Raw genomic sequence first — 26,782 nt, 5'->3', positions numbered from 1 at the left:
ATGAGCATCAGCCAGTAACGATTTCACATGTACCTGAAGAGTGAGCCCCAAAAACCAATGCACAGTTGTCTTTCTTAACATGAAGCGGTCAACAGGCCTTCCACAAATTTATGTTGAACAGGAACACAAAACAGCTTTATACTTAGTTTTATTTCTGTTAAATAAATTAAAAGTACCAAAAAAATCTGAAAATTTGAAAACAGGTGCGAGTGTTTCCTTGCGTACCTTTACGTGTACCTTAATTTTTCTGAACAGAAACTGAACACAAGAAGCACAGTGAATCCACACAAATACATTGGTTGGTACAGTGGCATAAGACAACACTTAAAATCAGAGGTTATCGATTATGCTGATTTTTCTGTTTGACATGATGAGGGTAGTATTTCTATAGACAAAGTGAGTAACTTGCGGGCAATTGTACGATGGTTCTTCCACATCTGAATCACCAGAAACTATTCCTTCGGGCCCAATTCACCTTTTGGCAAAGCTTGTTTTAATTGAGGCCAACAGAAGAATCTAGTGTTCTGACGGCAATAAGGCAGAAGAAACTTTCCAAGAATAGAGCAACTTCAGCCTAACAGGGTTATCCTTTTAAGTGCCATGATTGTCAGCGTTGTCACATTACGTCATGTGCTCACATTGTCTCCATGGCTAAAATATTTTGAAGCTGAGTTCCTGGAGCATCTGAAAAGAAAACCTCTGGGCTTTTTCTGGCATCACTACAATGGAGGAGATACTGAGCAAAGTAAATTATTGTCATAAATGTGAATATTTTTGTCAACTGGGAGAGCTAATGCTGACATCTCTTGGGAAAAACCGTTAAAGAGGAAATACTGTTCATTATACACAGCATAGAAGTTCCCTATTTCAAAGACATGACATGTTTTGTAACAAGGAATACAGAAAGAAGAAAAAAAAATCCTCTGTGGCACAAATGAGAAAGGTGCACAAAAGACAGGCTGTATCCTGCAGAGTAATGAGCCATTAAATCTTGTACCAGAAAATGCTGCATCACTTAAAACCAGTATTACTCATCTGGATTTACCAAGAGGAACACAGTGGCTGTGTAAGATGTGGCGGAAGGGGGGAAAAGACATGTAAACCAACACAGACATTATCAGTACCACCCTCATGACAAACATGACAGACTGTAGACACCATCACAGATTTGCACCACCATACCAAATACCCATGAAACAATCACTGCAGTATTTACACCATTTAAGACATCAAGAACCAGAGGGTGACTCGATTCTGGTTGACCAGGAAGTTAATTGTTAACAGCCTAGTTTTGTTACTCAAGAGGAACTGGCAAAACGAGATGTAAGGCTCACGGCTGAAGTTACACAAAAACACAGCACACACTAACAACAAAGTTTTCTGTAACGGGATGATAAAAACAAGTGCTGAATATTTCCAATGAAAACATTTTTAAAACAATGCAGAATTGAAAAAAACTGTTCAGATGGTGCAAACTTGGAAGAAAAAAATATAAATAACAGTTCAAATACCATGGACATGATAACAAATAATTCTCTCAGATATCTTAATGTTGTCCCATAAACTAAAATGCTGCAAAATGAATGATTGTCATGATTTATCTTAAGCTTAAACATTCTTAGTGACAGATTTCCACAATTATCCCATTTCAAACTATTTAATGCTTTGAACAATATACTTGTATTCAGTCTACTTCTTAAAACTTCAGGAATTTCCTTTTTCTTTAGTGTAATTGAGTCTTTTTCTTAGCATCTATGGATACATAGTGTTTTCACATTCATACCACTCACTATTCAGGTGTTATTTTGGCATGAGCACCTACAATAAGAAAGTTCAGCTGAGGACAAGAACAACTAGTCTAGGAGGCATGGTCCTTTAGGTCATCAGAAAGTGCATAGGCATCAGTCCAAACCTCTGCCAAATTCTCCCACATCCAGTGAGTGGTCATACTTTGAATGGATATGTCACTCAGTAAAATCATCACAGTTTTAATGGAAGTCTGGGGTACCTCCAACATGAGAGTTTGTAAAAGGTAGGGTGCAGAACAGCTGCACTGGTCTCGAACAGATGAAAAAAAATACCAAGTGGATCATGTTACACAGTGTCCTACTGGTCCAGGTCTTGTGCCAAAAGTGAGTCGGGTTGGCAATCAACTCCAAACCCGACTGATGCTGTGAGGGGACCCCTGACCTCGTTTACTCCTCGTCTCCAGCCATGAGGAACCCCAGAACAAAGTCGATGGCTTTCTGCCGCTCGTGTGATGTCTGCCTGCCCACCAGGTTGGGAGGCGGTCGGATAAGGAGGCTGGCAAAGAGGGTAGCTAAAATACAAGAAGCCGGCAAAAACAGAAGAAAAATTATTAACTACACATAAAAAGAAGACTTCTTAACTTCATCCTGTATCAATTAAAATACATGAAAAAGATACTGCCTGCTCTCTGTAATCAGTTGTGTCAATATAATATAAGCTGTTCAACATTTAGGAAACGTTTATGTCACTATTGCCAAACATTTGGGATTTGTCGGGATATTTAGTAGTCTGCCTACCATATAGATGATGGGTAAAATGCCCAACTAGCAGAAAATCTAACGTAATGCTCCTACCCTCAAAATACTACTGTATCTTCTACAATGCTACTACTACCTAGTGGTCACCATTAAAGGCAGCTTGGTTAACGGAATACCATTATCTTTTTGCCTGTTTGTTTATCAACTGTAAAAAGTCCTGCTCAGTAAATACATGGTCACATATCCCTAAAGAAACAATCCGTATCAAAAAGCTGTGTTTGCTATTGCTTGTGTAAAATGAGTATGAGTCGATATACCATTACCTGATTTTTTTTTAAACGTCATTGCATCAGTCTGGTATCAGTCTGGCTATAGCTTTTATCCTATATATATTAAATATTAAACATTTTCGATAACAAGTTTAATAAGCTCCGAAGTATGGTAACCATAAGATAGGAGCTGTCTATGGCATACCTATGAGGCTGGCTGTTAGGTTGTTGTTGTGCGAGTGCTTGAGAAGTTCCTTCAGAAAGGCCATTAAGTAACGGAACACGTTGCGGTGAGCCCGGGGCAACTGGGAGATCAACTGTCATTCATCAAAGTGGAGACATATAGAAAAAGAAAAATTTGCAATGCTGCACTTTTGTCTGTACAGTCACATGCAACACAATTCATGGGTCTTCTTAGAAAACAATGCCTAATTTGCTATACATCACATTTTGCAGTGTAAACAGAAAGAAATGGTGATCACTGCACCTGTTTGCAGAGGCGGCTGTCATGAGCGCAGTCTAGGCACCTTTGGTAGAGCTCGTAACACACTACTGGCTCCGGCAAGGCCTCCAAGAAGATCAACAGAGCCTCAGCTACAGAGTGGTTACAACCAGCTACGTGATAGTTAGGGAAGAATAAGCAAATATGGGGCCGAATACGGGCCTTGGACTACAAATCAGCCACCTAATCATCTTCAAAGCATGTTTCTGCCTGTGTGTTATTATCTCACTTAGCTTTTAACACTTAGTAAGAATGAAACATTAAGAAACAATCTAAAGCAACGTTTTTCACTCAAACTGGACATCACAAGGTCACATGATTGCTATTATTACTGTCATCATCACCAACATCATGCTAACTCATCCTAATGACCGAGACACAACAGGGTGCATGTGTTAACTGGGTCGTGGTGAAATCTCGGCCAGTGCAACCGGCTTCAGAAATGAGGATACGGATGGTGTCTGGGATGCTGGTGTCCAGACAGTCGATGATGCTCTGCAGCTCCTCCTGTAGACCTGGTGTCTGGAACAGATCCTCCTGAGAGACATGCAAAGACAAAATATGGAACATTTAACACAGTACTCACAAGTACCTATCTAATGTGTGCTCAGACACAAAGTGAGGCAAGTTTCAGAGGCAGTTGGTCTACATGCAAAGATGACATTAGATGCAATTTTGCCCAGGGCAGCATGAAAATGTTTCTACTTAAATTGGAAAAAAAAAAAAAAAAAAAAAAATGTTGCTTGTATCCCAGACCTTTATTAATCTGCTTCATGAAGGTACAGAGACGAGAAGTAAAATGAGAGAGACAGGAGGGAAATAACAAAAAGAAATGGAGTTCCTGGTGAGCTCTGAGATCAGGTGGAGGCTGAGCTGCCACATAAACACAGATAACAGCTCATGTCTGTACAAATGGTACATTGACTGTTTGGGGTGAATCACCAAAGGGCTGCTGATTCAGTGGTCAAATTTGCAAGTATTATGCAAGGAGAAAAATTTGCTTCACTTCCATTTCCTAACACACCTTAAGTGTTACAACATACAATAAAGAGGGTGCATAATATGAGCATATGGAATATAAAGCAGATATTGTGATATGAAACTAGACTCTCTTTGATTTGAAGAAATAATTATTAGACCATTATCATTTAGTGAAATGAACACTGGCCTCTAAAAGCACCAATATCCATTTGCAAAATATTATATCATGTACACAAAAGTAATGTACTTGTTTGAAAAGTACTGTAAATAAAAAAATATATTGCATAAATCGGCAGTATTTGCAGGTATTACTTATTTGAAGAAAACATTAAAGCACAGACAGGTGCTATAACACTTGCTTAAAAGTTAATATCACAATAATTGCCCCCCTGCTGCAGAAGAGAGAAAACAAAAAACAAAAAAAAACTACATCCTTCAACTTCACAGTTCAGCAGCTTTATCACTTCTCAATAATTCTTATAAGTGTTATTAGTCGTTGGCTTCTCACCTGATCACAGGACTTGGTGAAGAGGTGGTTGACCAGAATCCACACCTCCTTGGGGATCTTTAGAGGTTTGTCCTCAGTACTTGCACCATCCACCATCAGGAAGCTCACCTTTGACTTCTCCTGATAGGAGACAAATCACCATGTTTTACACTGACAAATTGTAGCAGAGACATTAGATTATTTCCTGGAATAATATACCAAACAGGAAAAATTATCTGAACTTGTGACATTATTCCCATACTATACGGTTCATACTGCTTTGATCAAGTGTAAGAGAGACTACTAGAATGACTGCACATGACACATCTGATCAATTACGGATGGATTCAGAGCAGCAGTGCGGCCAAGACCATCTCTGGGGTACGGAGACCTGAAGGAGAGCCATTTTACTAAGCTGAATATCACATTCTTTTTGTCTCTGCAAATGGATCCCCGAGACTCATGAGAGACATCCAAAAATAACCACAACTAGTGAGGCTGCACATAAAGGCAGCAGAGATTGGAGTAGGTCTTTAGTGGGAGATGATGCTAACATGCAAGACTAATGTTTAAAATGTTTTAACGCCCAAAGCTTTTCCCGTGATCCTTAAGCATATGTACAGTGCAGTGAATCTTGCAGAGGGGATTCAGATCCAAGAAAGCTGTAAAATAAAATTGTATTTAATTGCTACATTGTGAAGAAATGAGGACACATTATATTCTAAATGGCTCCATGTTTACTCATGCAGCTATTTAGTTACAGAAACAAGTTATGAAATGGAAGAAGAGGCTTATCCTTAGGCTTTATATGAGTGTGAGTTTAGCTGAAATTTCTCATTAGCTTTAATCATGTGTATGAAGAAGCTCTGCGACAAGGGCGACCTGCTGTGAAATGAGATTTAATGTGTGTGTGTGTGTGTGTGTGTGTGTGTGCGTGTGTGTGCGTGTCTGTGTTTGTCTAACTGGACAAGTGTACCATGTCCTAAATGTGCGAGGGGAGATTTAATAGGTTACTGATCCACACACTCAGATTATAACTAGGCTGGCATGGTCTGGTCTGTGATTGCCTCTGGGTTAACAGTCAGCCTTCTGAAATATAGCGTGAGTATGCACTGATACGGTTTCCAGATTAGCTTGTACAACTACATTTTGGCAATCTGTAAACAGCAGTAAAGCTCCAGTGTGCTACATTGTAGTTGAACAGGACTGCATGTTAAAAGAACAGTTCAACACTTTAGGAAAAATGCTTACATTGTTGCTTACTTTGCGAGACTTAGATGAGAGCTTTGATACCAGTCTTTTGTCTGTGCATGTATGGAGCTACACGCAGTAGGTCATTAGCATAGCCTACCATAAGGACTCGAAGCAGGGGGAAATTGTCAGTCTGGCTCTCTCTAAAGTTCAAAAATACAACTATCAACACCTGTAAAGATTACCAATTGTTATCTTCCAGGAAATAGTTACTATACATACCTCCGCCTTAAACCACAAATGAAATATTCGTGGTCTTAAAACTCTGTCTGACCGTGTTTGAAAATGCACCCCCGTCATTCATTTGAATGAGGCCAGTCAGTCTATGTTGTGGAGGTGCCAATGCAGAGGGCTCTACCAAAAGAACACACGGTTGTCCAGAAAAAAAGCTGAACATGGCCAAGCTTTAGCCAGACTGCATCCTTATATCATTCAGCAAAGCCCTGCGGTGGCCAATCGAACATTTAGATTACTTTTAAATATGGACACTGTGTTCTACTGTTCACAGTGATCACAACGAAACATAAAACTGCCGCCGAGAAAACTTTAGAGTGTCGCGAAACCCAGCATCAGAGCACTACAAACCACTGTGCAGTGTTTTGGTATCTGATAAGCCTTCAAATTCGTGGATATTAAACTGGACCTCCTGGATCAGATTTCTTGTCCCATTGGTGCCTGAAGCAATGCAGCCCCTTTCACTGTTTTACCACAGGTCCATTTTTGGGCTGAACACCATTTGGAGGTATGACTTTTGGAGAGAACACAGCTAACTGTTTCCCCCTCTGATTTCAGTCTTTATGCTCTTGCTCCATACTTAACATAAAGACGTGAAATTGATATCAAACTCCACATCTAACACTCAGAAATCAAATGAAGATATTTTCCAAAATGTTAAACTGTTCTTGATTCCTAATTGTTGGACAACAAAACCAGATTCTTTTCCTGACATGACCAATTGAGGAGCTTCAATTAAGTGTCATGCTGCAGATATTTGACCACAGAAGTCTTGGAACTATGGAGATAATGACCCTGTTTCGAATGATAGCTGATCAGTATCAGTGTCAATATTTTACCTTTTCCATGAAGCTGTCCTCTCCCTGAGCAAGAAGTCAGCCCACAACCACAGTGAAGAGTTGGAAAGAAATGATCAAGGCAATGAGAGGCAATGACGGGAAACAAAAGAAGAAAGAACAGAGTAGACAGAAGTGCTATATATAAACAGAATCAAAAAAGTAAAGAGATTATGGATTGTTCTTGCATAGATCATTTGAACAAATGCACCAGGCCAGGAAGAAAATGGAACAGTTTAGTAGAAATAAATGAGTACTGAATGATAGTAACACTATATTCCAAAGCCAAATCAGATTAAGTCAAAAATAGCTTTACAGAAGCACACAGAAGTGATCATGTTAAGACCAGAGGAGTCTATTTATATGAAACAGGCTAAAGCGGGTCTAACCTGAGTCAGTTTTCCCTGTTCTTTAGGAGCTCCCTTCCTATGTTTTTGCCACTTCCTCGTTCCCTTGGCCCCTCATGGCCAGAAATATACAAACCGAGACATTTTATGCTCTCCAAATATAGGCCCTCTCTGTGACTGAGTTTACCCTGAGGGATTGAACAAGTCCTCACGTGTTCCCGCTCAGGTTTCAGGTAGTGAATAGCTACAGAGTGAGGGACAGCTATCAGATTACAATCTGAGCTAAACTGCTCTGTGCATAGGAAGGTCAATGTCTCACAATCAACTAATCTGAGGAAAATATGCCTTTGTTAACTAATCCTATCACTGGTCTGACTGTATTTCCCTTTTCGTGACTGCCGGATTAGCTTTCCCTCACCAGGTCAATGAGTTTGGTGATGGGGATCTCTCTGATGGGCTTCTTCATGCGACACAGAGTCTCCAGCGAGGTGCCAAAGCAGCTTGGCAGGTAGTTGCCAGAGATGGTAATGAAGTAGTCCTTGCCACGGTCCAGATGGAGCACCAGAATGTCCTCTATGGCGTCCTCTCCGGAGTTCAGCAGCGTGACCGAGTCCTTACTGACATACGCCTCCAGAAAGATCTCCAGGGTCTCAGCTGCTCAGGAAGATAAGTCAGAGGTTCACAGACAAAACTCTCTGAGGAACATAATGAGCCTTTGCATAGTTGATTTATTGCAAATTAAAGGAAAATTATCTGGCAAGGAAACATACACACTTTAAACTGTGCCTTATTTATCGTTTTTGTTTGGATCACTAATCACCCACTTTTCCATACTAGTTGCCTTGTTATACAGTCACAAATGGGCGTAAAAAAAGTTTACAAACATGAGGGGAACAATAAATTAGCACACTGAGGAATCAGACAAGGTGTTAGTGCTTGTTACTCTTCTGCACTGAAAATTAATAAAAATACTGCAAATGAGAATTCCACAACTTGAAAACTCCTCATTTTTTGTGTGAACCAGTTTGCTCCCATCTGGACATTGCTAATTTTGCTGGTTTAAAAAGAATAATTAAACAAGGGTGACTTGCATGATCCTTCACAATATTCAAAATGACTATTTCAGTGGCTCACTTGGGAGATGTCACAGTACAAAGTTGTCCTAAAGATATAACTAAATTTATGATTTCCCTTTTGCATTTCATTACCAATAACTAAAATATTACATAATCATATCTTAAATTTGAGGGACTTATTAAGATAAAAGGACTTACTGGGCTCTAAGAATCCGTCGCTTGGCTCAGCGCGTAGCCACGGCTTGCAATATTGCGAGTCATTGAGTTTGGGGATGAAGGCAAAGTGACAAGGGACCTGCCCGTCATTTGTTATTAGGAAGCGCTCCTTCTGAAGCTGCCGGAATTTGACATTCTCAAATGTAAACTGAAGGACAAGGAAGAAGATGAAACATTAATAACAGACTCCCGGTAACTTTCATCCTACAATTTTAAGAAGAAACTACCACAGGCTACTCGGTTTTCAATAAAGGTTTTAAAAGGTTATTAGTGCCCGATTTTATATCGCTGAGGAGGAAACATCAGACAAACCCTCAGTATAAGCACGTGTGTGAGGACTCTATTCTTACCTCTCTCCTGCTCAAAGATACAGATGGAAGGAAGTCATTCTCCATTCTGTCCATTGCTCGAACAATCTCCTCAAACACCTTTTTGTGTCGTAGCTCATTTACCACCTTCACCTGTTTCACAAACACACAGGTCCTATTTAACGATTTTTAATCAACAAGAAAGTATTTATTATATCAAAGTCTTACATATTGTCAAAATTAATAGCTGAACCTTGCATGTTTTAAACAAAGTTTCAGTTTAAGGTTTTGTATTTAACAAGATAGCTTCTTACTCCTATACTGAATAGGGAGCTGACAGGCTTGTGGTCACTCGTTTGCAGCTCCATGTGACTTCGGTATCTGAGCTGCTTGACATTGGTGCCCCTCCAAAGGATTCTGTCACACCAAGCCGGTACACGGCACTTCCCACTGCAGGAAACAGTTTTTCAGTGGCAGAGTCAGAGGTCAGACATCAGACACATGTCCAGTACTGCTGACTGTGTGTTAGTGTAATGATAAGGCCAAAAGAGGCTTCCTTACTCGCAAAATTTAATCAGGATTCCCAAGAAGAAAAAGTGAAACTCAGGACGAAATTGCAAAAGTAATAAAAAACCTGTAGTGAGTTTTGTATTCGATCATTAAAAAACAGATACAACACAAGGTTATCTTTTTACCTCGAGTCCCATCGATCTGTTTTGGGGTCGTACTTGTACGTGGGAATGAAGTTAATCTCTCCCTCCATGAAGTCTGTGAAGGCTCTCTTTGTCTGTCTCTGAATGTTCAGCTACATATAAAAAGTGGCAACATTGTCAAGTATTAGTTGTTGAAAGAGTCACAACAAGATCTTTACTGTCACAATAAACTGGGTTAATGAGGAAATCATAACGGATTACAAACATTTAGAATTGCTACAAGTGTAGTAATCAAAAGTGTGTAACAACAATGTTTGCAAAACAGCTTGCCGTGTGCTGTATATAGGCTTCACTTCTTTTATCGAGAAATATTAACTTCTGTTGTGCTGGGCTTTACTGTCTTACATTTAGACAAGTTCACATCAGATAATTTCAGAACTCAAGCACAGATGACTTACATATTTCCATGTATAACCATGTATATTTCACTATAGCTACTGTGCAGCACTAGAGTTAATGCCTAACAGCCTCATCAAAGTGTGAACTTCTCTTATTTTATGTCAAACTCACTCAATACGTAGCAATTATTCAAGTAATACTTTTAAAACCGCTAAAAACACAAACTGTAGCTAATTATAGACACAAGCTGTAATTGGGGTAATTTTTCTGTATCTAATAATTACCTGAAAAGCCCTAATACTTTGTTAACTGTGTTTTAAAAGTTAAAAGTACAGTTAAAACTGCTATTTTCTTGCTTTAAGTTTCCAAAACTGTGGTGGTACGTTTTCTTTCAGCTGCAGGACAAATAAACGCAGAGAAAACACACTGATCAGGATAACACACTCACCTGATCAACTTCCTGAAGCTTCTTCAGCTCATTCTGAGCAATAAACTGTTTGACTTCAGAAGCATCGTACTTAAACAGACGATAATTTAAGTCCCCAAGCCAGATTACTACACTGAAACACAAAAAGAGACAGAGATATCTTAAAAGAACAGAATTAAACCAGCAACTTTGTTGTGAATATGATTATCCTCACAAACACTAAAATGCTACCAAAGAATTGTAGTCTGTAGCTCATGTTTGTCAAGCTACTGAAGACAGTAACACTTATTTTAGTGTTTTAAGTAATAACAACTTTATTGCACAGAATAAATTTAGTGTTACTGCAGAATGTTGGATATGTGAAAAAAAAATATTTGAATGTAAAATCAACAAAACAGAATAAAAATCGCAGGAATTCAGTTACAGCTAGTCGTGAACAAAACATCTAACTGATGATACAAACGTAACCAATGAGTGTAAAATCAGATTTTTCACATTAATCCCGAGCCATGTTCTCACTCTGGACATGAATGAAAGGGGAACTCACTCATGTTTAACGATACTGAGAGGAGGGTATTCCAGTAAGTGGAAGGTCATGCGGGCACATATGTCTTTATAGTCCTGGTTGCGGCGCTCAAAGTCTTCCACGTGTGCTGCCAGATGTGAGTTTACGATGCAGAAACTAGTGTTGTGGAAAACAAACCTCACTGCCACGCCTCCTTTGTTCCCCTGAAAAAAAATAAAAATAAAACTAAAAATTGATATTAAAAATCAGGCTGTCAGATTGACATCTAAACAGACCCTTATTTTAATTCAGGCATATTCATGTAAGAATAAAGTCTATGTAACATGTTTAATATTACATAAATCAAACACAAGCTAAGTTCAGTGTACTGTAAATACTGTAATCTTGAAAAAAAAAAAAAAAATTATCAAGGAGGTAAATTTACAGTCTTTTTTGTATGTATATTAGTAAGCATGATCTGTATTCCAGTGATATTTGTTAAAACCATGAACAAAGAATAAGTGATTCGTGTTTGGGTGAAGCTCTTGATACAGCTGCTGATCCAGCCATTTTTTGAAGTATTTAACACAGTTTTGAACATTTTACTAATTTTTCATCAGTCACTGCACTCAAATGCAAAACCACATGGCACATTTATACCATGGCCTTCTATCATTATTTATATTTTGAAGTAGTAGGTCTAAATTTCATATAAACAAACCATTTTTCCCATGATTCCCGTCCCCACATGCTCTGCAGCCACTTCTTTAATGTGATTCTTGTGGTTCTTTTTGACAAAGACCACAAGCATCATCCCAACTAGTCGTATGATCCGAACCTGGAGACATAAAATAAATAAATAAATAAATTAAAATTAAATATCAAGTTAGTTAGTTATACCATGTGTGTTCTGTCCTACTAGTAAGAAAACCATGCTTTCATCAACATAACAAGACCCAATAGTCCTAGAAAGTATTGATTTATCTCTAAGGAGGCATTTCTCCTACCCACCCTCTTGTACTTGGCTTTTGGGTGCAAACTTTTCTCCACAGCTTCCACCCACAACTGCTCCTTGGATGAGTCCATGTAGAAGAAAGCTTCAGTGCTCAGGTCCAGTTCTTGAAAACTGAAGTCATAAACCAAGCCACCATATTGAGTGTTTATAGAGCAATAAAAGAAGACAACTTTCTACAACTTCATGGTCGGAAAAGCGCTGTGCGATTAATTCCTACTGACCCCAGAGCATAAATATCAGGAGGTTCTGTGTCACAGCAGAGCCATGGCTCCAGACTGCTGTCTGGGGACTGGCCGTTTACATTCCATGTACCTGTGAAAAACCTAAAGAAAAAACACAGTGAGGGGTTAGTGGTGTCAAAGCAGCAGCCCCCCCCCCGTATTATAGAATACATACCAAATCAGAAATACACAGAATAAATTGTTATATCATTAATATTCTTATTAATATTCACAATAAGTAAAACTTACTATGAATTACATGTGGTGGTGTTGACTGAATGCAGGTGTGTCACTGTCCATCATAGTTAAACCAGTTAGGCAACATGTTTTCTGAGTCACTTAACCATGCAGGTTACTTGTTAGTGAGTATTTTTAGATTATTTTATTGATTTTTTTTTTCCTTAAATAATGATCTGATTATTTCCTCTAAAACTGTCTTTGAGGAGGGTATGAGTTATGGGCAGTGGTGGAAAAAAAAGGCCATTTACTCAACTACCGTTCAATTTTGAGATACTGGACTGAAGCATAACTTAATGCAAGTAATCAGCTGGAGACATTTCATGGTCACATCTATTAGTTCCTTAAGTAGTTCAAACTTGCTCCACCTCAACCAGCTACAACAGTAAAATGCTGCTTGCACATTATTGCATCAGGATTAACACTCTAATCAGTCACAGAGGACACTGTACTGCAAAATGAGTACTTTTACTTTGATATTTTAAGTACCTTTTACTGAGAATCATTTTATACTTTCACTTAAGTATGATTTTGAATGCAGGACTTTTACTTGTAACAAAGTATTTTTACACTTTTGTATCTGTATTTTTACTTAAGTAAAAGATCTGAGTAATTTGTGCACGTCTGGTTATGAGTGGGAATGTTGGTGCTGTGTTTACTTATTACTTTCAGTTTTAAGTATTTTTGCATTTTTTGTTTTCATCAAATATTTTGTTGGAAGAGAATGTGTGTGTGTGTGTGTGTGTGTGTGTGTGTGTGTGTGTGTGTGTGTGTGTGTACTTGTATAGCTATACATTGTAAGGTCCAGTTTGAGTTTTAAACAATTGGACTGAGGACCATTTGGGAAAGTGAGGACATTTTGGCTGGTCCTCACTTTCTGACACTTTTTTTAAAGGGCTGATTGAGGGTTAAGACTTGGTTTTAGAGTAAGGATGAGGGTTTGGGTTTGGGTTTGGATTTTGGTGTGATGGTTAAGGTTAGGGTATGGGGAATGCATTATGTCAACGAGTGTCCTCACAAAGACAGAAGTGCAAACATACGTGAACGTGTGTGTGTGTGTGTGTGTGTGTGTGTGTGTGTGTGTGTGTGTGTGTGTGTGTCTGTGTGTGTCTTTGATGTGGCATTTTAGAATCTAAGACTCTGGACCACCGTTTCCCAGATTCAGGTTAGATCTCACACAGACTACTGAACTGCCAAAGACCTGTTAGTATCCTGGAAAATGGAAGAAATACAAACAAGCGCTGTATCAAAAGAAGATACACCAGCAATAATTCCTGAGAAGGACAACAACTCTGAGCTGACAATGGACCGACGTCAAACAACCAAGTCTGCTGGTCCTTCTGCCTCTGGTCCTGAATCTATAAACAGAAGTAGAAAGTGAAAACAGGCCATGAAGAGTGGTTCACCCACACCAAACGTCTAGTGAACCAGACGATGGAGGGACTCACCATCATTGAAGGATTCTGCCCAGAAATTAAGAAGATCAAGAAAGTCTGCCAGGCTGTGGTGAAAGACCTGCAGAAGTAGTTCTGTGGCAGGCGCCTGCTGGAGTCGGCGATATCATTAGAGGATCCAGCAGTCGACATTGCCATTGCTCGGTCTTTGCAAGCCCACATCAAAGAGTGCACTGCTCAGCTTGCAGAGAAGGCAACCTCCCAGAATGTCTGGAAGGACGTGCTCTAAGTCATGGGTTTTGCTGCAAGTACTTGCCTCCCTCTTTTTAAGTGCCGTCATTCTGTAAAGCAGCACACCAGCAGCTGCAGCTGGAGGAGGTTTGCAGCACTGCAGCAACAACCAATCTCAGAAGCCTACATTCGGAAAATATTCAGACCCCTTCATCTTTTTCACATTTGGTTATGTTGCAGCCTTATGCTAAAACTGTTTAATTTTTTTCCCCTCATCACTCCACACTCACTACCCAATGATAACGAAGCGGAAATAGTAAAACCCTGTTTTCCTTTTATCATCTACACTCAATACCCCATGATGACAAAGCAAAAGCAGTAAAACTCTGTTCTTGCTTTGTCATTGTGGGGTTTTGAGTGTAGACTGATCAGGGAAAAAAATGAATTCAAATGATTTTAGCATACAGCTGAAACAAATCAAAGTGTGATTAACACTTTCTGATAATACTTTATGAATGCACGGTATAGGGCCGCACAGTGGCTCAGTGGTAACACTGCAGCCCTCAGCAACCTGAGACTTGTTGCTGTGTGGAGTTTCCCCCCTGTGTCGGCGTGGGTTTACTCCGGGTGCTCCGGTTTCCTCCCATACTCCCAGTTTTGGCAGTAAAATGTTAAACTGTGTTTTTAATGTCTGAAGTACTACTTAAATTAGTTATAAGGTAGACAATGTGGATTACCTCAAGGAGGTTTTAAATGTGTACAGGAGGTAATATAGATTCTAATTGGGGCCCAAAAGTGAGTGAGTGAGTGAGTGAGTGAGTGAGTGAGTGAGTGAGTGAGTGAAAGAAAGAAAGAAAGAAAGAAAGAAAGAAAAGTGGAGGTAAAGCAGTAAATGAATGAGGAGAAAGTATAAAGAAAAACAAATATATGAAAAAGTCAATAAATATAGAAAAAATATAATTTTCTTTATTTATTGGCCATTAATCTATTTATTCTATTTGTACAACTTTGGAATAGTGCATTTACAGAAGTTATTGATTAATTTATTTCCTGCATCACTTTTAGGGGGAAAAAAAAACCCGAACATCTTATGATTCATTTTAATGTTTTATATTTTATATAGATTAACTGTTCTTTTATAGCTTTTGTAGCTACTGTTAAATTTATGAATGCTGTTTCAAAGCCTGCCATGAAAAGAATTAATAAATGCTTTATAGGACTGGGTGTTAAACCATTATAAATTCTGTGTACAACAAAAAGTGTGTCTGCAAGTATCAAAAAATGTCAAGTATTGAGAGTTGGTTTAATGCCTGGTGAGACTGTTAGTCTTGTTTTAAAACTAGGTATTAGTATTTTGTGAAAAACAGTATCCTACTTAATCAGGTACATTATTGTAGCACACTTAAATTGAGTCTATTTGCATTGATACATATGGATAAATACTATAACCATGGGGGAAAAGCGTGTCTAAGATACATAATTCCAGATTGTGGAGGCATTTGTGTTCTTATTGTGTTTTTTAATGTAATTTTAAACTGTTAATGGAATCATGGTAAGAATTAAAAGTGTTCTTTTAATAAACTCACATTTGTGAATGAAAAAAAAATCTAACAATATCTTCGACAAGAATGTATATATTTTACATTTTTCTTTCTGTTATACTTTAATATTATATGTTATTAGTACTTAATAGACATTATATAATATAGTGCCCCAATCCAAACAAATCTTGTCATTATGTCAATTTCACTATATTTAAAGACAAACAAAATGGCTTTCAAGGTTGGTCTGAGCGCAATGTAAATTAGTTTGCATGGTCATTAACATACAACAGATATGAAACAGCATCTTTTATTTGGTTTTATTTATGTATTAAAACAGCAAATGATTGGAAAATAAGCATTTAATGAGGGGAAAATAGGCACTTTCTAACTCCTGATTCACCATAAATGCCAATTCAAGTAACAACAACAACAACAACATCAAGACCTGCAGGCAGGTATTGTCGGGGTCCAAGCCCCAAACAAATCTCTAAATACTCTCCAGCTAATCCAGAATGCTGCAGCACGAGTACTGACAGGAACTAGGAGAAGAGATCATCTCTCTCCTGTGTTAGCTTCTCTGCATTGGCTCTTTGTAAAATCCAGGATAGAATTTAAAATCCTCCCCCTCACCTACAAAGCCGTTAATGGTCAGGCAGCATCATATCTTAAAGAGCTCATAGTACCCTATTACCCCACTAGAACACTGCGCTCCCAGAATAGCCTTCAGTTATCAGGCTCCTCTACTGTGGAACCATCTTCCAGTTTGGGTCCGGGAGGCAGACACCCTCTCCACGTTTAATAGCAGGCTTAAGACCTTCCTTTTTGATAAAGCTCGAAGGTTAGGGCTGGCTCAGTGTTGGCTTGATCTAACCCCTAGTTATGCTGCTATAGGCCTAGACTGCAGGGGGACTTCCCATGATGTACCGAGCTCCTCTCTCCTCCTCTCCCTCTCCCTCTCCCTCCATATGCATTCATATCCCCTCAATGTTTGTTACTAACTTGGTTTATTTTCTCTCCTGTAGTTTTGTGCTTTCTTGTCTCTCTCCTCTCTTCTCCTGTCGCTTTCTGCAGGTATTTATGCCTCTGGAGCTGCAAAGTCTGGATCTGTAACAGCAAACCACCTACTTCCCCATGATCCTGCTCATCACCCACTGCTTCAAATATTATGATTATCATTACTATTACTGTATTTAGTCTGATTATTATTATTATTAGCCTTATTATTAGCCCTATTATTATAATTATGTGCCCTGAGATAAGCTCTGTTATGATTTAGCACTATATAAATAAAATTGAATTGAATTGAAATTGAACGTGTCATTTTTGGAGTCTGACATGTGTTCACCTTTCTATACCTCCCCTGAATAATTTACCTAAATAACTTCTACAGTGTATGCTGCAGAACTCTTAGTAATCAGAATAGGTTGCCAGCAGTGGTGGTACTGGGAGCCCACAGCCCTATGGGCTAAAGATAAACAGAATAAATACGCTCCTCTCACCTGAAAGTCTGGATGTCCACATACTCGTTCTCTTTCTTCCCCAGGCGGTGTTTGATGAGATATTCTCTTTGTCCTGCCTGGCTGGAGAACATGGCCTGTCTCATGCTGTTGGTGGTGGGGCTCTCACACCAGGATGGCGGCCTGTCCACACGGTCAAACCCTGACCTAAAACTACTGGAATGGAAAAAGTAGGCAGCAATATTTTGGACAGATTCCACTTAAGATACTTTCAGGAAGAGAATTCGGAAAGTATTCAGAACCTTTCACTTTTTGTACACTTTATCGTGTTGTAGATTTAATTTTTATTTAATAAAATTGCCATTTTTGCCCATCAATCTACACACAATAACCCATTATGAAAACATGAAAACATGTTTTTAGACCTTTTCGCAAATTTATTTAAAATTAAAAACTAAAATCTCTCTCTCTCTCATCTTCACAAAAGTATTCAGACCCTTAACGCAGTACTTTGTAGAAGCCCCTTTAGCAGCAATTACAGCTTTGAGTCGTCTTGGGTAAGTCTCGACCAGATTTGCACACCTAGATTTGGGCAGTTTCTGTCATTCTTCCTGTCAGACCCTCTCAAGCTCTGTCAGATTGGATGGGAACTGCCATCTTCAGGTCTCTCCACAGATGTTCTATAGGTTTAAGTCTCGCCTTTGGCTCGTCCACTCAAAGACAGACAGACTTGTCCCGAGGCCAGTCCAGTGTTGTCTTGGTCGTATGCTTCAAGTCATTGTCAGGCTGAAAGGTGAACCAATGCCCCAGCGACAGTTCATGTGCACTTTGGAGCAGGTTCTCTTCAAGGCTCTCTCTGTATTTGGCTGCATTCATCTTTCTCTCAATTCTGACCAGTCTCCCTGTCCCTGCCACTGAGAAGCACCCCCATAGCATGATGCTGCCACCACCATGCTTCACCATAGTAATATGGTGAAGCATGTATTAGACAGGTGATGAGCAGTGGCTGATGTTTGCCAGACATAGTGTTTGGAGTACTGCCAAAAGGGTTGATTTCCAATCAATTCAGTTTGCTACAAATGGACTCCAATCAGGTTGTAGACACATCAAGGAAAATTAAAGAAAACAGGGTGCACCTTATCAAAATTTGGAGTGCCACAGCAAAGGGTCTGAATACTTTTGTGAATGAGAGATTTCAGTTTTTAATTTTAAATAAATTTGCAAAAATGTCTAAAAACTTGCTTTCACTTTGTCATTATGGGTTACTCAGTGTAGATCATTGGGCAAAAATGTCAATTTTATCTATTAAAAATTAAATCTACAACGTGATTAAGTTTGCAAAAAGTGAAGGGCTCTGAATACTTTCGGAAGCCACTGTATGTAATGTAAAATATTTTAACTGATATGAAATAGATTTACAATGAAATACCAGTCTCCAGTGTTTCTGCTGTCCTGACAGGTTAACTTACTCTGGTTTGGTGTTGGTGATGAAGGAGTTTTCTTTTGCCTGTGCGGAGACAGCTCTCTCTTTAGGGACAGGTGCAGGAGGCAGAGGATTGGGTGGAGTGTAAGAGGCTTTTCGAGGAGGTAGCGGGGGAACAGGAGGAGGCTCCCTAGAGGCAACCATGCGATTCTGGTGGTTCTTCTTTTCCTCCACTTTGAGAGCATGGTTGAAGTTGTCTTCAAAACCAAAGTCTGAGGCAAGCGACTGAGCTGGATCTTCAGTAATAGCAATTTCAAAAACAGAGGATTCATTCTAACAGCAATGGAAACTAATTAGGAATAAATTATAACTGAAATAATTACTTTTAGGGCTTTGTTTTCACACCAGCTATCATTTATGCATTTTTTTTCCCTGTTTGACTTTTCTGAATGTAAACACTGTGTATCTGTACATTACCTGTCTTAGTCTGATTTGTTGAAGTGCTGTTGAGGTTAGGAGGCGGTGCAGTGGCAGATTTGGATGGGTTCCCTCCAGAGCCCACAGAGTTAGCAGTCTTGTTTGCTCTTTGTGGTGGGACGGGGACTGGAACCCTTGGGGTCGTTGGGGCAAGGGGCTCCATCGCTTTGAGTTTTTTGGGTCTGGATTCAACTGAGAAGATTAAACAGCATTGTCAGAAGGAAGCGCACAATGATCAAGACTCAACACAACCTTACTCAAGCAGTAGAAAGATCTTCTGGGGAATTATCTTAAGCTGTGTATAAAATAAACAATACAGGTGCTACAGCTTGTGTGAGAAAACAAACAAAGCTATCATGAAGCCAATATGAATTATGAAAACTTGGACAATACTTAAGTAAATTCACATCTTGTTTCAGCTGACCTTTCTCAATGTAAATATGAACTCAGATAAAAATTAGCCACACCAGAAGAGCAATGTTTTCATTACAGGAAGAAGTGGATACCAGCTAACAAGTGGTCTATTGGGTAACAAGACTGAAGAGGGAAAAGTTTCACTGTACTATGACTGATTACAACAGGATGTTACTAATATTATCAGAGAATGAAAGCAAATGACAGTAATAGTGAAACTGGGTGAACAGGTTCTCAGTATAAAAATAATCACAACTCAGTGCCCCACCACGAACTTTTTTCAAAACGTATTATTTTTTTCAGAGTGTTGGTTAATGAGGTGGCAACCAAAACATGGATTAGTAGCAACAGTTTACATACAACAACAAGTACTACTTGGATTGCTTCATGTCCCGCTAAGATCACCATGACAAATAGCACATATGCTCACAGAACGAGCAGTTTGTCATCAAGAGTGCTAAAACAAAGTTTTCAAAAATAAGTTTTACCTCATTACTATACAAATGTATGTGACAAGTTTGTTCACATGTCAGTTTCCTCCTACTTAAGCCAATTAGGTTTTAAATTGGCAAAGATTTTTCATTTGGCAGTTCTTTGCAAGCCACATAATGAGCCACTATTAATTCCAGCATGCTACGGTAGCAAAGTTTCATATGCAACTGCTTTTAAGATCAAGAGAATATCTTGAATACATTGAATACATTGAATACATAAATAAACCAAATATTCCTAAAAAAAAATAGTACATACAAAAAAATACCACACTTGCCCAATATATCATATTTCATTTTTATCAACAAATTCAAAAATGCTCTCAGAAGGAGATTCCCACTACTTTGTAGGAATTTTGTCACTGTATACTGCACTCAAAGACACATCTAGTAATTCTGGTGGGGGAAAAAAAGTTTGCTAATTTATTTAAGTGTTATCGGTTAAACAGATAAAAGAAATGTAGCCATGAAAGCATAGGCCCTTCCGGCTCCATTCTTAGAGGTGAGCTGGCATGTTTAAAGGTGAACCTGATTTCAAAAATAGCAGCCAAATGAGTATTTTCACCAATGTGGCATGAATGTACAGGAAATCAGCAAGCAGTGTAATCGACCCTCTTTAAATAAATGTTACATGACTGATTAATGAATTAATCATCCAACTGTTTTGGTCTACTAAAAGACAGAGGAGTCTTACCTTGTTGCTGAGCACTCTTCACCTGGGCAAAGAAAGTCTGAGTCCGATCATCATCCTGTAGTTCCAACAGCAGCTCCGGAGCTTTTTCACCTTTAATTCGTATCCTAACAAAGGCTTGAGAGGGGTACAGAAAACACTCACACATGTTGGTCACCTTTAGACTTTGCTAACATTAGAAATGCAGACTGTCTCGAAAACAAAGCAATGTGATTTAACAGTGAACCAATTCAGCATTCTTTCAGGGAGCCCTGGCAACTCAGGACCTACGTCTGCTACTAAATAAAGACACTTAGCTGAAGGCATGTGTTGCAATAAATGCCATGTTTTAGCTCTCTAGTTGCCATAATACAGGCCAATTTTATTTTTTCTGGCTTCCTTGAAAGACCAAAACATAATCTGTTGGAAAACAAATCTGAGGAATTCTTTAACCTGAAGGGAGCTAAAAAATACTTACAATCTACTGAAAAGTCAATAAGAAGAGCTTCTTCAGCTTCTGAAATGCAAGAGGAACAAGAGCTTCAACGGTGCCCATGCGGGTCAAATGTCAAAGGTGTTTTAAATTATTTCAACAGGCTCTAGGTGTCATGTTTTGATTTTTGATTTTTAAATGTTGTCTTCCAAAGGCAAAGAAAATGATCCCTGGACTTTCAATTGTACACCACTGTGCCATGACCCTTAGTAAACATTAACACTACTATGAATGGGGTTAAAGAATGTGTGGCTCAATGCCACAGGCTGCGTCTATTGGATAGGAATCACAAACATCTTACATAACAATACACAGAAATGAATAATAGTTCATAGCAGCTGAAGACTTCAAATATCTTGAACATTTAATTATATTGAGAATATCCAAAAGTTAATATTGTGGTTTTGATATTCAGGACAAAAAAAAAACACTTACCTCTTACAATTTCAAAATTACCATTGATAGGTATAGACAGCTGAGCAACTGGACGAGACACAACAGCTTCAGGGGTGGCCAAAACACCCAATCTGGATAAGAACAGCATAGACTCTCACTTAACATCACCTCTGTGGCGTAAAATCATTTAAGATTATGAAGAAAACCATCTAAAAATACAAATACAGACAGACGAGCTGCAGCAATTTCTCATTTTCTCATTAAAGCCATTCTCTTGCAATAAAAATTGTGTTTCATGCACAGCATTCAGTATGAAATTATCAGAATAACTGAGCATTTCAGATGCAATATTGGCATATGTACTCTTAGGATTAGATTATAATTACCAAGTGATTAAAATGTGAATTTAAGATTTTCAGAAATCTTGCACATGCAGACATGCAAAAGTCTCCTTTAGTCGCATTAGCAGTTCAGTTACTTTAGTTGAATAAGAAAACAATGGCACAAAATGAACTAACAAGTGTTCTGCTTCAGTCAAGTTTTGTTGATAAAAGTCCGCTGTATCACCTGGAGCAAAATAAGAGGAGCTTAGCTTCGGGTCGTTAAATAGTCAATATAACTACCTTCAAATTTATGATGTCGGTTAATGTAGCAGGCGTCATATTTCACTCTCTAACAATGGCTGACTAACAGCCAGGGGTCAAAGTAGCACACTGGGCAGTTCCCACACTTCCTGTCCACCTCACAGTAAGTCGGATTACTGTTGAAAGGAAATGATTCAGCCCCGCTGCCCTAAATGTGTCAGAGGGACTCGCAGTTCCACAGACTCAGCAACGGGCCCTTTTGATGTCTTAAGCTACATGACAACTAACGGCAAAGAACATCCCCTCTTCAAGGTGGTGGACATAACAACAGAAAGGCCTTACAATACAGCAGCACTGAACTAAATACGAACCTGGTGAAACCCACGATGTCTGAGTTTAACTCAGACTGTCAGCTATGTTGCTTCAACTTGATGTTTATTTTTGGGGTTATCATTTAAAGCTTCTATTATCTGTCCTCTTTGAACCTCTGTAATTCGCCTTATGTCACCTTTATTATAACTGCAAAGTCTGCACAAGTAACAATTGTGGCAAAAAGAATAGCTTGAAAAAATCGTAACAGTAAATGCCAAACACAGGAAAAACTGCACTGGCAAAGACAACAGGTGGTCACAAGTAAAACTTGGCCAACACTGACTAGAAGACGCTTAATGAGATCTTTAATTAACAACACTGATAAACAACCTCAAAAATGAACAATGAGTTAAAAAAACAAAAAAAGAAAAAAACATTTAGACAGTCTCAGCAAAACCAAAAATTGCCAGGTTCACATTGGTATTTACTTCAGGGCTGTTGTAGTATAATGCGCTTCTTCTGTTATGTTGTTCACCTTGTGATAAATGTCTTGTCCCATACAATTCAGTCAACTGATGTCACTCTCATAGGTTGACAAGTAATTGTTATAGTATCTTGTACGGCACCAACTGAAACCCTGATAGCACCTGGTTCCCATAACTCTTCACCATTTTGCCCTGTCAGAACCCCTCCTGAGTTTAGTATGTGTGGTTTTAACGCAATTAGCTGAGCAAGAAGCTTGTGTGCCCATGTGAGTCTCATTACAGTGCAGGACTAAGTGGAATTCTGGATAATGGGTAGTGAGCTGGCTACTGGTGGGTCTAATTGCTTTCTCACTCACACTAGTGCACGCTCCAACCTGCTACAAACACAGTCAACGCCGATGATTTAACACACCCACTGCAGTCACCCACAAAATCCTCTTTCACAAAATAAAAAAAAATGCTTGACCTGACAAGAAAACAGCATCGGGTTTTGCGCATGTGACTAACAGATAAATCCCAAATCAGAGTAAATCTGATTGGGCAGCAGGGTGGTGTGTGTGTGTAGACAGCCCGTCCCATCAGCTGCAGGACCTGGAGCTGTTGTGATTAAACAAAGTTAAAAATCCTAAAATCCAGTTGATGTAATACTGAAACAAATCCCTATAGCTCCATGGTCAGCACTGTCATGTAGCTGACTTTCTGACCTCTGAAGAGGAAGTCAATGAAGTCTGCAGCAACAAATTTCTTTTAGTTAGGCTACTGGACACCTGACACTGCAAATTTTTGTGACCATAACATGCAACAGTTGTTCCAGGTCCTAAGGAGCTGTGTATGGCCAGGTATTTTTGCCTTTTCATCTGGAAAATTGAAATATTGCAATTTTTATATTTTTCTAATATACCTTACCCATTTGATATAGCTGCAATTGCTGCCGCCAATAATATAATGCTTATCTATTGTCATTTGCTATAAAATCCATTCATTATATAAGACAAAACAACCAATCCTAAAACACAATAATCAAACCGTACAATCCTAAATCATCTCACTGTAGCCACTTTATGGGGATTGTAATTTGAACCATCTTGGTACCAGTTCATTTGCATGTTAAACCAAGTATTTCAGTCTGGCCTAAAACACAGCACAGCTATTTGGTGCACGTCAACTGAACACTGCTGAAAATATAAAACAGTAAAGAGACCCGCCCAGGAGAGTAGGCCTGACACTTTCAGATGTACCACAGCTCAGCAAGTGACTTCAAAAACACACACAAGAGCTGTCAAAAACTTCGAATTTCATCACAATAAAGCAGGAGCTAAAAGGAAGCTGATGCTGCAGATGAACATCTAAAAAATCTCAAGGTGTTCCGGGCAATCTGCGACATGTCACTAGATTTACCTACTGCCTGACCAAAAAAACACATACATTTTCAGTCAGCAGGTTCTCTGATACTTACATAAACTCTCCACTGCGCTCAATTAGTGACAGTAGTCTGGGCTCCTTCTGGCCAGACCTCAGCTCCTGACCTCTCACAGTGTGAGCAGAACAATCAAGGAAGTATTGTGACTGAGGATGAAAAAGGCCCCGGGGACACATCACAAAGCACTCAGGTGTTCATTTTACTTGACCGCAGACAGGCGCCTCGCGGTAAGCTTTAGGTTAGTATGTGTGAGGTTAGACCGGGGATACTCGGAAGTGGCGAGCTCTGTTAGAGGAAGCCGTGCTGATTGAAAATGAGGAGGCAAATTAATGTGACAGAGGGAAGCAAGCAGTTCGGTGGCGGCTAATGTAGCTACTGTGAAACAAAATCACGGCTAACGTTATTATGTTCAAGAACAAGTGGGTTTAATTTGATGAGATTGGTCACAGTGGGATGGTTAGTAATGAGCGGAATCCAAAGGTAACTGTGGTAGCTATAAAACAATCAGGTTGTTACACTCCTCCTGGTGTCAGTGTTATCTACTAAAAACACTGTTGACGGTTACTACATCTTTTTATCAAATGATTACAAGTTAGCCGAGTTGCTAACGTTAACTGACGGCTAACGTTAGCCAACGAGCTAAAGCAAACTGGAAAAAAAAAAACCACATTAAAAATGATTGTAACTTAATTAGAAAAGGATATTGCCAAGCATTCCTCCTCGCATATTCCCAAAGATGTATCCATTCTTACCGATATATAATAAATAGCAGTTTATCGGTGGCTACAGCGACTTTCTGTTGGTTCAGTCCAGACGTTATGGGGAGAGAAAGTTAAATCCCCACCCGGTTCGGCGGCGGCGGCGGAAGCGGCGGCCTTTCCGGCGTGACAGCTGTTAGCTTATTAGCCAGCGGTGGTTGTTGTTGTTGTTGCTGCTGCTGCTGCTGCTGCTGCTGCTTGGATGGGGTCACAATCTTCAACGGAGCCCAGAAGTCGAAATACCCCGGTTAGTGTGCGCCATTCCGTCAGGAAGCTCCAAATATCCGGTCTTCTCTAGCGTCCCGCTCGGTGTCAGGGAACGGGCTGGTCGGACTACATAGCTGGCATTTTGCGGCGGGTTCAGCACCGTGCGGACTAGAGGCAGCAGGCTATGTGGACTGACTACTCCTGTACTCCCTCTCCCTGCCGAGTTATTCGCCTGCTCGGATACATCGCCTTCATTTTTAACGGCGGTACGAGGAGTCACAACGCCACCTTCTGCCTCGGAGTGTGGGCCGGAGACTGGCTGCAGCTTCTCAGCGCTGTCCCACACACGCCGTCAAAGGACACCAGCAACATCATTTGGTAAAGTCATAATAATGTTCATGTCAGATTTACACTCGAGGGTGTGGATTTACCGTGCTGCCTTTAAGGGAATGCGTGATGCCCTAATCTAACGCACAGAGGTTTAGTGGCGGAAGAAGTAGTCAGAACTTTTACTTTTAAAAGTAAAATTTATATGCAAAAGTCTTGGATTAAAGTTTTTTTTTAATGTATTTTCACAAATAGAATAAAGTTTTAACTGTGTTTTAAAGAGTCTAAGTGTAGTTGTGTTTGATACAGACCGGGTCCAGTGTGGTCTAGATCTGAGGGGAAAAAAAAACAAAAAAAAAAAAACCGCTAAAATCGCTATTTTATGCGTTTTCGCAAATAGAATACAAGTTTCACAAACCTGAAACTGTGTTTTAAAGCGTCTTTAGCTTGTCGGGGATAATGTAGTCCAGATTTGACAGCTCTGAGTGTAGTGGTTTTTGATCTAGACCCCGTTTGATGTGGTGTAGATGTGAAAAAACCAATGAAATCTCCCTTTCTTACCTTCATAAGTAAAATAAAGTTTTCACATATCTGAAAGTTGGTTTAAAACAGCGTTAAGGTTTTAACTACAATGTCTCACTTTCCCCTGACTTCAGCCTCCTAAATAAAAGTACTCATTATGCAGAATTGCCCATTTCAGAATAATGATATTTTATTATTAGATTATAATTATTGATAAATACATCTGTAAGCATCACTAATGTTGCAGCTGGTACATCTGGGGCCAATTTTGCTGATTCACTACTACTATCAATTGATTGTTGGCTTGTTAAAATTCAGAAAATAGGGACAAAAATGCATAATCACCCTTAACCCAGAGTGACACCTTCATAATGCTAGTTTTTTCCAACCAAGAGACCAAACCTCAAAACTGAAAAAAATAGTCAAAAGGAAAAACCAGCAAATTGCCACATTTGAAAACCTGGAACCATAAAATATTTGGCATTTTTACATGAAAAATTAGTAAAACCATTAAATAAAATAGATGCCAATTAATTTTCAGTCAATCGATTAATAATTTCAGCTGTACTTGTATTTACTGTTGAGTAGTCTAATCTATACAAAAGCATTATAATTTATATGCTCTTCATATGTTTTGTATATAAAAAATCTTTATTTGTACTCTGATCCTTTACCTAAGTAAAACTACCATTACAACAATGTAGAT

At 39.1% G+C, this 26,782-nt stretch overlaps 1 protein-coding gene across 5 annotated transcripts; it reads right to left on the bottom strand.

The window, feature by feature from the left end:
• Positions 1-131: 131 nt before the first annotated feature.
• On the bottom strand, positions 132-25,118 carry ocrl (OCRL inositol polyphosphate-5-phosphatase). 5 transcript variants are annotated; one of them, XM_040119872.1, is made up of 24 exons: positions 24,967-25,118; positions 24,299-24,378; positions 21,501-21,592; positions 21,051-21,089; positions 20,597-20,710; positions 18,998-19,189; positions 18,567-18,816; positions 17,140-17,313; positions 12,235-12,336; positions 12,010-12,124; positions 11,720-11,836; positions 11,041-11,222; positions 10,515-10,626; positions 9,710-9,819; positions 9,329-9,464; positions 9,057-9,167; positions 8,689-8,854; positions 7,833-8,068; positions 7,071-7,094; positions 4,768-4,887; positions 3,731-3,815; positions 3,264-3,391; positions 2,982-3,093; positions 132-2,320 (listed from the first exon to the last, which is right to left on the bottom strand). In XM_040119872.1, the coding sequence occupies exons 1-24, from the start codon at positions 25,006-25,008 to the stop codon at positions 2,196-2,198; spliced, it is 2,964 nt and encodes a 987-aa protein (XP_039975806.1). In that variant the 5' UTR covers positions 25,009-25,118; the 3' UTR covers positions 132-2,195. The 5 variants fall into 5 exon arrangements, with proteins under 5 accessions (XP_039975806.1, XP_039975807.1, XP_039975808.1 ...); XM_040119873.1 differs by having other exon boundaries at positions 21,051-21,086; XM_040119874.1 differs by lacking the exon at positions 7,071-7,094.
• Positions 25,119-26,782: the final 1,664 nt, after the last annotated feature.

Source organism: Xiphias gladius, chromosome 23, assembly GCF_016859285.1.
Source record: "Xiphias gladius isolate SHS-SW01 ecotype Sanya breed wild chromosome 23, ASM1685928v1, whole genome shotgun sequence".
In the NCBI taxonomy this organism is placed as follows: Eukaryota; Metazoa; Chordata; class Actinopteri; order Istiophoriformes; family Xiphiidae; genus Xiphias; species Xiphias gladius.
The sequence above is the reverse complement of the archived record's forward strand: the minus strand, read 5'-3'. Positions and strand labels throughout refer to the sequence as shown.